The sequence below is a fragment of the Nesoenas mayeri genome (assembly GCF_963082525.1).
Source record: "Nesoenas mayeri genome assembly, chromosome: 4".
Lineage (NCBI taxonomy): Eukaryota > Metazoa > Chordata > Aves > Columbiformes > Columbidae > Nesoenas > Nesoenas mayeri.
The window spans coordinates 61,556,350-61,569,453 of NC_137540.1; the positions used below are offsets into that span (position 1 = coordinate 61,556,350).

The 13,104-nt window shown below is 35.8% G+C and overlaps 1 protein-coding gene across 5 annotated transcripts in view; it reads left to right on the forward strand.

Annotated features, from left to right (window-relative positions):
* TAPT1 (transmembrane anterior posterior transformation 1) overlaps positions 1-13,104 on the forward strand; it is a 47,325-nt gene that overhangs the window by 23,457 nt on the left and 10,764 nt on the right. For all 5 annotated transcript variants that reach the window (XM_080344298.1, XM_080344301.1, XM_080344299.1 and 2 more), the window contains 6 exons: positions 2,791-2,926; positions 3,797-3,894; positions 4,052-4,121; positions 9,954-10,034; positions 10,921-11,030; positions 12,590-12,649. In XM_080344298.1, the coding sequence (XP_080200424.1) occupies positions 2,791-2,926; positions 3,797-3,894; positions 4,052-4,121; positions 9,954-10,034; positions 10,921-11,030; positions 12,590-12,649 (555 nt within the window). The remainder of the gene's footprint in view (positions 1-2,790; positions 2,927-3,796; positions 3,895-4,051; positions 4,122-9,953; positions 10,035-10,920; positions 11,031-12,589; positions 12,650-13,104) is intronic.

The window sequence follows — 13,104 nt, forward strand, 5'->3', positions numbered from 1 at the left end:
GTACAAATATTGAATTGGCACTGAGTTACTACAAGGATTTTAGTTGTGTTGAGAAGTACTCATCCATATATAGTTCCATAATCTGTGAGAGATTATCACTTACTAAATAAGCCATGTGCTCAAAATAGTAATTTCCCCTTATTTCACAACTGCTTTGAGTCCATTCTCTTACAGCTGAGATAATACAGCACTATGTGCTTACGATGTAATTTGAAGAGAAACAGCAGTGTTCGCTGTGAATTGGAAACCGTGTGCTGTTCCATTTTGAATGAAGAGTTAAGTTTCTCTGCTATGTTTGACAGAACCAAAAGTGTGTGTCTCTCAACTCAGAAGTGCTGCCTGAGTTTGTGGGGGTTTTTAGGAAAGGGGGAATCCTGTTACCGCTCATAGTTATTAGAAAAATTACGTTAGACTTAGAAGTTGGAAACAGTATTTCGTTTCCATGGTGCCTCATGAAACCAAAGATACCAAGGACAGGACATGTTTTTTGACTTTTTTACCATTATATAATAGGTTGCAGCCACAGTATTGATGAAAAATATCATGAGATCCCACTGAAAGACTTGGTTGATAATCAGCTTTCATCAGTTTGAATATTGGCTTGCTTAGACTACTGTGGTGAATTTTATTTTAAGTCTTTGCTACTAATGCAAGCAATGTTTTTTAAGGAACTGTTAAATATGCTTTTCTTTAAGTAATAGAATTACATTTTTCACAAGCTTTCAAAGTAGGAAAATCTTCTTAATTTAGTTAATCACAGAGCAACAGAGATGTTTACAATGTCCTAATGTTTTCGGCTGTTGACAAGTCCGGGGAATATTGTCCTGGACAGATATGAGAAATGCAAAGTCTTCAAATTATGTGCTGAATGCTCCAGATAGCCTAGGGGAGCATTCAGCACATTTAGCTTAAATGACACTTTTCTTTTTTAGATTCAGACCCACCGGCTCCTGCTCCTTGTGAAGCCCCAGTGTGCGTTATGCTGGTGACAGCACTCACCATGGAATTCTGCTGGAGCCTGGAGCCGGCATGTAGGGTTTAGGTAAGTCATATTTGGAAAAGCAAACAACAATATTGTGTGGTGGGTTTTAATATTTTTCTATCCTGTCAGCTAAGATACAAGGACTGCTTAAACAAAAAGGAAAGCAAAGCCACCATTTAACTATTAAAACCCTCACAATATTGTGAACAAAAACCTACCAAACTCTAAGCATTCTGTAGTTGGTGTTACCACACCAGGTGTAATTACTCAGTGGGTCATCACAATGAGCAGGAACCGAATAATGCAGGCCAGCTTAATTTATAAAATTTAAAAGCCGAAAACAATACCACTGTAAATATCTCTCAAACTGAAGAGCTTATGAACTTCAGATTTATGGTGAATCATCAGATCATTGTGGTTTTTTTCATTTTATTTCATAGGTGATGCTTATAGTGTAGCACATAGTGTAGTTTACTTGAGACATCCAGTAAAAATTTATTTTAATTCATCCTTCATGTTTTAGGAATTTTCAATAAATGTTGACTTGAATAAGTTAAAGTATATGATTTCTCTCTCTTTGCTATCTTTACCTTTAGAACTCTTAATTAACAAAGTCAGGAAATGATCCCAAGTCTAGGTTTGCTTATGTTGTACCAAGAATTTATTTTCTAGTTAATAGGTATGGTTTAGTATTTGTGGGTATGTTGTGCACCTAGTGTATTGCTACATGTTGTTTTAACATGTCCAAAATTGTTGTCTTACAGAAAGTAAGAGGAAATATCAGTTGTTTTTATTAAGCAGAGATAAGCACTTTTTCATATGTAACTACTTCTGTTTGATTGAGTTAGTAAGCAGTGAAAGCTGTATCTTATTCTTTTTCAGCCAGACATATGCCTCATGATACCGAATTTAATTTTTGAAGTGCTATTTTTGTTGTTCTGTACAGCTTAGTTTTGATATTACTGAACTGTAGTGTATAGGCAGAAAAAAAAGTCTTTCCTTGTAGTTATCTTCAGTTTTACATGCTTGTTGGAAGTGATGAAGTGTTGAGAACTTGTGGAACTCCATGTGACCTTTATTGCTGTGGTATTAAATTATGAGCTCAGATTGCTGTCTGTAGTTTTCCTGTCTTTAGAAATACTGCTTTTTTTTTTTCCTACTTGTGCATATATTCTTTGGGTTACGCTTTAGATATTTGTATTTTTTTCAAACTAGTTATGCCTTTTTGGCAGAATTTCTAGTCCCCCTTGATCACTTGCTGTTGTGTTATATTGCTTTTCATTTTGAATTCTGCTTTATGTGGAGATTTGTATTGAATATACACTTTATTCCAATATGTAAAGCAACAGTATAGGCAAATCTAATTTCAGTCCTTTTTGTACCTGTAAGCTGATACTCTCTCCTATCACACATTGGAAATTCACTTTTCATTATTTTTTCCACCTATTAAACACAGAGGGTTGGGGAAAAAATAGGATAGTTTAATGCAACATACATATTGCTTTGTCAAAGGCTGAAGTTTGAACTGTACCTGGATGTCGTCTAAGGAAGCATCTAAGATAACACTACATGGTTCTATATTGTAAATACTGTTGAAAAGGGGAAGGTAAATTTGAGAGGGAAGGAAAGCTGCTGAGCATACAAAAGGAACAATACCACTGTGAAATCCAGAGTAGAAACTGAATGAACAAGAGATGGAAAGTGATAAATATTTGAAACTTTTAGGTCGAGCTGTACCTAGGGTGGTATATTCAAGTGCCGTAGAGAAATGTATTGCTTTAAGGCAATAAAAAAATTGTCTTGTTTAGGTGGCTGATCGTCTGTTTTCTTCATTTGGACAAGATATTTTGGATGCTCTTTACTGGACAGCTACAGAACCTAAGGAAAGAAAAAGAGCTCACATAGGTGTGATTCCTCACTTCTTCATGGCAGTGCTGTATGTCTGTATCCTTTTTCTTCAATTGCAAAATTTTCTACATTAAATTACACATTGCATTATTTTTTGATATATTTAAAAATTGATAGTATTCCTAAATCTGTGTTCCTTTCAAAGATCACCAGTTCTACGGGTTTTTAAAATGAATGAAAAAAGCCTTTTAGCCTACATTGAAAAAAAACCAACCAAACTCAAACAAACAAACAAACCACCAAGCACAACTGCATAGTGGTACACCACTGCAGTAGTAGACAGCTTTTTTAATGCCTAGTTTGTAGTAGAAGGAAAAACAGTAATTGGATAGTTCATGGAAACATTGATTTCTGATTTGTATTGGAGAATTTTGAGTCACAGGATCTTGAAGGCAGTGGGGTCTTGTTATTTAGCAGAATGTAACAAACACCCAGCTTGAAAACATTTTCTTGAAATGGAAGGATAAACTCATGTGTGTTCAGGTGGCAAATGAGTTTAGTGTGGAGTAACTTTACAGTGAACTGATGAAAATGATCTGTAAAGAGATGCATAGTCCAGTAGATGATGTGATGAATTGAGAGTTCTTGTACTTTCTTTCCCGTTTTCTCTGAATCTTTCTTTGTCTCAGATGTTTTTCCTTCAGGTTGTATCGCAGTTTCTCCTGGCTAATGTCATTGGGCTCCTTTATAAAAAGAAAAATTAGCATAATTATTATGTGCTACAAAGCACTGTGGGTACTTTACATAAATTGAAGTACTATCTTGCTGTAAATCCAGTTGACAGAGAGATAGAAACTTTTTTGTTAAACTTGCGATTCAAAATAGGAAATTTGAGTTTTGGTGATATTCAGTACTGTTGTGTAGAAAAATTATTTCCAAATATGCTTCCTTAACCCTGCTATCTAGTCCTGCATGCTATTCTTATAATGGTTCAAGCAACAACCCTTAATGTGGCCTTCAACTCCCACAATAAATCACTGCTTACGATCATGATGTCCAATAATGTAAGTATGTAGCTTCATTATATTAGCTACTCTAATTTTTTTCAGCATTCTTCATCTTTGCATATCATATGTCTGTTTGCATATTATTTGATTGTCTGATTTGTTTATATCAGTTTTTTATAAATAAAACCTAATTATTTGTTTTTAAAAATTGCAGTTTGTTGAAATAAAAGGAAGTGTTTTCAAGAAGTTTGAGAAGAACAATCTTTTTCAAATGTCAAATAGCGGTATGTATAGCTGTGCTAATCAGGAGAAAGTGTGAAGCCAGAGGCTTATTATTATTATTATATTTTATTATTATTTAATATTATTTTTAAAACAACTTTACCTTGATGAATTTGAGTGTTCTGATTTGAATTCCTCATCTTCTGTAATAGTGTTTGGTTCAATAGGGTGAAACCAGGATTCCACTTCTAGGAACACTGTTTTTTCTTAAATGGCTAGTTTTTATTTGAGGTGATAAAACAACCTATTGGCTTTGTGCTAAAGTTATTATTAAATACAAGCTTCAGATTTAAGTTATGGTGTTCAAAATGGTGTGGTATTCAAAATACTCATGCTTCAAAGTCTTATGTTTTCAAAAAGTTGCCATTGTAGTGTACTGTTTTGACAGGGATCTCAGAATGTATGTTGGTTGTTAGTTGTGAAGGTGGATCTTGAAATACTTCCCAACACCAAGAAAAAAGAAAGTAACGTAGTAGCTGGCTTCTGAAGGAAACACCAGAGGTGACTGCAGCTTTTGGCACACTAGCCAGATTACAGTAGAGGGTACTTAAGAAATATGTGATGCTTCTGGCACCTCTTAACTGTGTTGCTGCTTAGTGTGACATTTGGAAACTCTTATTCAGTGTTTCTCATGAGGAAAAGCTGGTACAGGTATACTTTGATGAAGGTTCTTTCGAATTCTGATATCAGCCATCTGAAATATTTGTTGAATTTTTGGTTTCAAAACAAATAGGACAGATTGCAGTTTAAGGTTGCATTAGAGCTTCTTTGCTTGTAATATTTTCTGGTCTTTGAACACGTTTATTTCTGTTATTTTGTGCATATGACATTTTTGATCAAAGTTATTTATACAGATAAGCAAACAGAATATATATTTTCATTCCAACTCATAGTTTTTTAAACCAGAGAATTCAGATGTTCAGTAGGTCAAAAAAAATTCAACTGCTTATTTAAAGCAGATGATTTCCTTTTTTTTTTTTTTTTATCCAGAGTTCAACTTTCAGCAGACTTGCTTCAGGTTTTCAATTCTGGCTACTGATGTGATTTTTGTCTAATTCATCTGCAAACTTCAATGATACTACATGCAAATGTTAAATGGCAGTTGTTTTGTGATGCTTTGGATGAAAAACTATTTATATAAGTCTTAAAAACATCACGTAACAGAAAAATTGGCACTACATTTTAATCTACCTCTTAGAGAGAGGTTCTTAAAAACCTAAAAAACTAATCTTCTCTGCTGGGTTGATAAAGTGTTTATTCTGTGCTGATAGCAGGTATTTTTTCTTTCCAAGATTTAAATACTTACATTTTTAAAATGTATTTAATAAATTTCCTCTCATTAATCACAATACTCACAGAAAATAGTTATAAGTATGCACCTATCTCTCCTACTGAAAGGCAAAGCTCTTTCTTGATTTAAATGTTGAAATAGATGAGGCACTGCTATTAGAGAAGGCTAGTAATTTCCTCCATAAAAAGCACCTGCAATAGTATGCTAGAATAAATGCATATCAATATTTTATTGCTAGACATTATTTTTGAAGATCCATTAATAGCAATATTGGGTCTCCCTTTATCACTTGGTGGAAAAAGTGATGCCATTCATTTTACCATGCAGGGATGGAAGCAGGTGGGTACATACAGAGAAGAGTGCGCAAAACAAGCTAATTTATTCCCTTCAAACAGATAACTTTTCCTGGAAACACTTCTTAGTATGGTTATAAATAGCAGTGTTTTTCTTCACGCTGGTGAATAACATAGACAAGTTTTTAGGAGAGATTTTCACCTCTTTTGAACTTGAACAGATTTATTGCATCGCAGCTTCAGTAACGATGGATCAGTATTGCTTCAGTTCATGTACTCTGATAACTTTCTTATCCTTCAAATGTTTTATTCCCTGCAGCTGAAATGTCAGTGCATCTTGCAGTGGTGTGCTGTGCCAGTGCTACATCCTACCCTTGGAACTGAGGCTAGTCTTGCCCTGTGGACTAAGCTTCCAGTTAGGCTTTGGAGTGCTTTGTGCATCCTAGAATAGACTGTGCTTGAACTGCATGCCTGGACTGAACTAAACTGCTAAAATAAACCACTCAATATAGGTTCCCCTATATATTTCCCACTTTTCTCTCAGTTTCTTCCAGCTGTTTTTTCAGGTCTGCAGTCTCTGCTGTAGGGCAGCAATGGCACAAGTATATTCTTAAGCTTAGAAAGACTGAATAGATGCCCCCTTGTCCCACCTTTTTTGGGGCTCTGCTGAACGTATTACAATTGTCTGATTAGTACACAGGAACTAAATATACTTATTCTTGAGGGGGGTTAAATAAGGTTTGTCTCATAGAGGCATCTGTGGAACTTGTCACGAATAGGTGAAACTCCTTATTTAAACATGTTAATCAAAAGAAAAATATGAAATATCGGAAAAGGTATCAATGACCTCAGGGGTAGATGTTGTTACAAATAGAATTCAAAAGCAAGTAATCTAGTGAATAGAAGCATGAAAACAGAAGTGAACCGTTTCAGTTGTACTTTCTAAGACATTGCTTATATTGTGAAATTCTGATGTACTAAGTCTTGGAATGTCTGGTTCTTCCTTTCCCTTCTCAGTATACTGAAATACATATTTTAACAGATACTGAAAAGATTTAGTCATATATAGTAATTTTTACCATTAGTGGATACTTGGCAGCAAAAGCAAAGTCAGTGTCTTCTTTCAAAATAGCCTAAAGAATGTGTATATGAGGAGTATATGGTGTGATGTGGGGCCAGTCTTCAGGGCCAGCCCTATTAAGAAAAGAGTTTAAGCATGGCATTATTATAGAATGTGGTCTGTGCATGATATGTGCTGACAGGAGAGCAGTCAGGGGGATAGATATGTCTGAATTAGTAGTAGGTGTCTGCTCTTCAACACAAGGGACGTAAACAGTGAGAAAGTGAACTTCTTAATCATGTGCTTGTGGAGGTAGCTAAGACCACTTAAAATGTCCTCAGCCTGTTATTTGGGCTGTCATTTAACCCTGTCTTACAATGGAAGGGGTTGTTCAAGCTATATTGTATTCTAATTGAAAAACAGTTTGTGATATGCTTATCACCAGCACTTTGTGGGATACGAGTTGGAGTGGCTTATGTCAATGTTGTCAAGGTTTGTCATGATGGAGAATGAAGAACAGAGATGCCGTTTTCTTCTGATTTTACTTTTGTTGTGCTAAAGCAGAACAGAGACATTTCCTTTTGCCAGTACCTGCAGTCTCTATAACTGAACACTAACACTGGTAGCTTTTCACTGTTTACCCAGATTCACAAATATAGTAATTTACTTTCTCTTTGTTTTCTTCAAGAGGTGATATCAATGAGTGTGAATATAGGGATGTAGCCATTCATCTAGGAGGTGACAATACATCGTACAGTGTATTCCCCTCACCTCTTAAAAAAAAAATATAGATGTACGTATACAATATCGAATAAGTTTGTAATAAATGATGAAACATTTTTGGTGCATATTGCGTATTTGAAAATTTTAATTGGGGATTTAGCATTGATTATCATTGGTTGTTTTGGATATCCTGAAGCCTTTTTTGCCCTGCTCTTTGAGGGTTAGAAATGAAATGAATTTCTGAATCATTTGGGTTTACTGTTGAAGCTGCTGGAAAATGCCCTTTCTCCCTTGCTGACACCTCTGACAACCAGTTGATGAGAAGGGCGAGGAGGATGAAGAAGAGCAGCTCTACTCATTCCTCTCATTCTGAGCAGCCTTGAGCAGTGGTGGCAGCAGAGATAACAGATTAGAGGGGAGGCCACTGAGAAAAGGAAAAATAAGCAGAGGGGAAAAACAGGTATCAACCTGTCATCCAGTCTCTGTAATTAGTGGAGGAAAAAATGTTTCTTATTACAGCATGAGAGGAAATTTAAGGCCAAAGGTGTCCCTTATCAGTTTAATCCTGTCACCTGGTGAGCTGACATATACTGAGCAGGTAATAAATGTCTGAAGGATAGGCATGAGACATGCTTTATGTTTAGGCCTGAATTAAGGTCCTCACTTCCTACTTGAGAATTCATTTCTAGCTGTACAGACCTTCCTGGGATCTGAACCACTGAAGATGGGACCTGTGTGTTGTTTTAAGCATTGCTGATCAATGCTGTGTCATGGCAGTGTGGAAGTATGCAATGTGGGAAATAAAAGATGAAGAAACCTGTTTGAAATTTTGGGTAAAAGTCTTAAAACTCAGTGATTACTTTTGAGTTGCTAAGGGGTGTGATAAAGAATATCGATCAAGGAATGCTTGACAGTGCCAAGTGACATCTCATAACTAGATTTATCAGAAAATACTGTGTTCTGGTAATTTTGGACAGTGTTTTGTGGGTTCAGAAGCCTAGAAGGACATTCTTGACTTGTCAGTCTCATTCTTCTTGAATTCTGTGTGCTTTTTTTTCCAATCTCCTGGAGGAGCTGTTCTTTTCTTGTCTTTGTTGAATTTCATCTGGTTCTTCTCCGCCCAGTCCTCCAGCCTGACCAGGTCTCGCTGAATGGCAGCACAGCCTTCTGGTGCGTCTGCCCTTCCACCCAGTTTGGTATCATCAGCAAGTGCTGAGGGTACACTCAGTCTCTTAATCCAGGTCATTGAGGAACAGATTAAACAAGACTGGATCCAGTACTGACCCCTGGGGAACACCACTAACTACAGGCCTCCAATTAGACTCTGCACCATTGATCACAATCCTCTGAGCTCTGCCATCTAGCCAGTTCTCAATCCATCTCACTGTCCACTCATCCAACTCACACTTCTTGAGCTTACCTATGAGGATATTGTGGGACAGTGTCCAAAGTCTTGCTGAAGTCAAGGTAGACAACATCCACTGCTCTCCCCTCAATTAACCCTTTGGATATGGAGATGACTTGCCTGCAAAGAAATTATTGTTGTGGTTATTAACAGGTGTAACAAGTGATAACAATATCTTCACAGATTTTCATAATAGTTCTTTTTAAAAGGCTTGTTTAGACTTGCTGACTTTTGGTGACATTATGTTTTAGGTTTTACCCCACTTTTCAATAAATTTCAGAGAGGTTTTTTAATGGTAAAAAATGTGATGCTTCCTGAAGCAAACTGTATGAGTTGTTTCTGGAATTAAAGCATCAGAATAGAAAAAAGACCCTGCCTAGTCTGGGAGGGCAAGTCACAGAACCCTGTCTCAAGTGGCACTGCTTTTGTGTTATACTTGTTACGGTTTTGATAACCAAACTGATGTATCCTTCTGTTCTCTTTTACAGTGGCAATGTGAAAGACTAGTAGGGACCTTCTAAATAAGGTGCAATAGTTGTCTTGAAACACTTTTTTTTTTTTTTTTCCTACTAATGGACCCAGTAGGTAGCATTTTGGATATCCACGTTCTGTACAAAATGAAATTTGCCCTGCTAATAACTTGAAATGACGGATACATGTATGGTCTCTATTTTTGTACCAGGAGGTGCTGGTTCTTTTTGTCTCGTACAAGAAAAGCACAAACTTTATCAGGAAATATGACTATTTTATTCATATACTAGGAAAGATGATAGCAAGTCACAATTTAAGTCACAACCTAAGTCCCTTCTGATGCTGGGAACCCCAAGTTGATGCAGCATTGGATGGACCTCCAGTCAGGCCACAGCAAACTGCAGAGATCCTGTCCAGAATGAGGTTCCCAGCATCCCCTCCCCTCAAATCTGATCAAATAATTTGTGGAGAAGGTTGTCTGATCCAAGATTTAATAAATTATAGAACCTCAGAGTGAGTAGATATCTGTGTATGCAAATAAATGTTTATTTGGACTTGACAGGTTGTTGGTGTGTTTTTTTTTTTTCCTAGATATAAAAGAGAGGTTCACCAATTACGTGCTGCTATTAATTGTATGTCTAAGAAATATGGAACAGTTCTCATGGAATCCAGGTAAGTTAAACTTGTAGAAAAGTTAAATACAAAAATGACAGATTCCTGTGCTATCGACAACTGTATCTCTTGCTTCTTTCCTCAGTCTGAAAGATAAGGGTAGCCAGGACATGTAATTGAGGAATCTTAATTTGTTGAACACCTTAAGTACTCATTTTTCAATTTCTGGCTTTCTTGTAAGAGTGACTCTATCCTTTCTGCTAGAAGTATATGCTGGTATGCTACAAATATGCATAGTTATGTTTAAAATAGTGTCTTGAATGCTCTTCCTAACTCTACTCTTTCCTTGGAGTATATGGAGGATAAAGGATATCCTAGAGAATTCCATTTTGTGAGGCTGGTGAGATTGAAATTTGGTAGAAGGTTATGTTAAAATTTCCATTCATAACTTAATATTTATTATACTTAAGATTTTAATACCATATTGAATAAATATTGAGTAAAATTTTGGTTTTATTTTGTTAGAACTTTGGTTTAATGAATTTGAGCCCTGACCTGTGTGGTGTGTTTTGCTGGAATGTTACTGGTCTACCTAAATTTTACCTTGAGCATCTAGAACCTCCAGTGCTCTATCTTTTCCTCACACATACTGAACATCTGCTGTCTAATATGTGCAAGGATTGTCTTCCTAGTAGAGATAAAGCTTTGCAAAATAAAGACTTTGGAACCTGACCCTAATTGTGGTGAGATTGTATAGTACTGATAAGTTTCTAGAACAGCAGTGGAATAAGCGAGAACTTGCACACTCCATGCTGAGTGGTGAGGTAAAGTTACAGACTCTTCAGAGGCTTAAGGTTTTTTCACTGTAGAGCGAAAGTGTTATAATTTTTGTTTTGTATACTGGCATCAAATGAAATGGCCTAACTTGTTTCTTCCCAACCTTCAGATCATCTTTGGGTGTTATTCCCGGATGTTTGCATGGTGGTTGCTTCAGAAATTGCGGTGGATATTGTGAAACATGCCTTTATCACTAAATTCAATGACATCACAGCAGACGTAGGTATCCTATTTAGAATGCTGAGTGCTGTTTTAAGTTGTCATTTATTTTGCTAATATTTCTTTAATATTAAAATTCATTCCAGTGCAGAAAATGTAAAAATTGTTATTTTCATATCTAGGATATAATTTGGGAAACCTTGGTGACTTCCTGATATAATATACTTCTGAGGATCTTTATAATGTGGGACAAACACCTCTGCTTCCAAATTACTAGTTCCAGATCCATAAATTATTGGAAGTGTTGTATAACAGTTCACATAATAACTAGAGTTCACATAACTAACTGGCAGATGATTTGTGAAATGATTGCTAGTTACATTGACAGAAGGTTTTACAGTTTACACAGAGCTTTTACCTTTTCCTGACAGAAGGAATTGTAGGTTAAAATCCAGGCTTTAGGAAAAGCAGATATGTGTGTTAAAGATAGAATCTGAAATCAGAGATTTTTTTTCCACTGTCCCTTGAGCACTAACATGAAGTAGGTTATGTTTCCCACTCTGAGACTTCTTAGGTCAGATATATATAATAAGCAGTCCTTCTTTTAAAGTAGTAGATGAGGTTACTTGTGTATTGCAGCATGATACACTGGCCACTTGTCTTGCATGCTGTGTGAATTCAAATGCACTTGATAAGTTTTTGAAGAGATGAGTTAGCATTTTTTCACTACTAAAACCACTTTTCAGGAAATGAGACCAGAACTTGTAAAGTGCTATCTTTTCCAGCATCTCTGAAGTAACTACATTGTTCAGGGTAGAAACAAGTTTAATAGGTGTGTTTAATAAGCTCCCTTATGCCAGAGGCATCTATGCATGCCCTACTTTCATAGAGAGACTGGAAAAGAGCAGTACTGAAGTCATTATAGCCAAAAATGTAGCATGCTCCAGTGTGCTGAAACAGCTGGAGGATGGGGGTAATAAGTTACAAAGTTGCAAGGTTTATTTAACAAATTTTGTATTTTTTTTGCTTAAAGTTCTAAAGATTCATGGTTGCTAGGTCAGGCTTTTTCAGAAGTTTTGAACACCTGCAGTGCAAGTTGCCCTGCCACTTATCCTTAAAGCATATGCTCTTCTGTCTTACTAGGCAGAACTGTTTTAAAGAGAAAGAAAAGCTTCCTTCACCTTCTGATGGAATTTGCTTTTTCATGGGATTACTTGTTTAGTATATAAGTACACTCTCTTATTTCTTTAATTTGATCCCAGTGCCACCTTTCACGTAGCTCAAATAAATTATGAACTGTAGGAAAAAAGTAAACATGATTTCTCTTACGTTGTGTTTATGATGATCCTCAAATTCAGTGAATACTTCATAAAGTTACATTCAATTCCTAGCATAGTGTTGTTTGTTGCAGATATACACAAGTTACTTTATTGCAGAAATACAGGCTCATCTGTCAAAGGGTGGAATTAGACTTTGAAAAAAATGGCTTTGACTCCTTCGGCTTGTGCATAAGTGTTTATAATATTTTTACAGGAATATTTTATTAATTTCTGTGTTGCTTCCATAAAGTGTGATTAAAAAAATTGATTATACATCCAACATGCTGGATTTTTTTCCAGGTCTACAGTGAATACAGAGCCAGTCTTGCATTTGACCTTGTTAGCAGTCGACAGAAAAATGTAAGCCTGAAAACAAAGTCATTCTGTTGTATTAAGTAACATAATTGTGGGGGATATATTGGAACAAATACTTAAAGAAATACATACAAACTGTTACATTCCTACAGCACTGGGATTCTACTTTTTTTTTTTTTTTAATAAGAGATAATAGGAATATTTCCTTGTGATTTCTGTTCTTATTTGTATCCAGTTGTTCAGGTCAGTTTGGACTTCAAGCATATTTGGAAGAGACTTTTCAACAATAAATTAAATAGAGTCAGGGGATGATTGTAACAACTTTGTCATTATTGAGATATATGGGAAGTAAGTAAACTTAACAAGATGTTCTTGAGATGACTTTAAATTACTTTTCATTTTAACTGTGTGGGGTTAAAATAGAGTATTCATCAGGAATTTGTATTACTTCTTCACAGACAGCATGCACAGATACACAGGGATGTTTATATGGCTGTTAC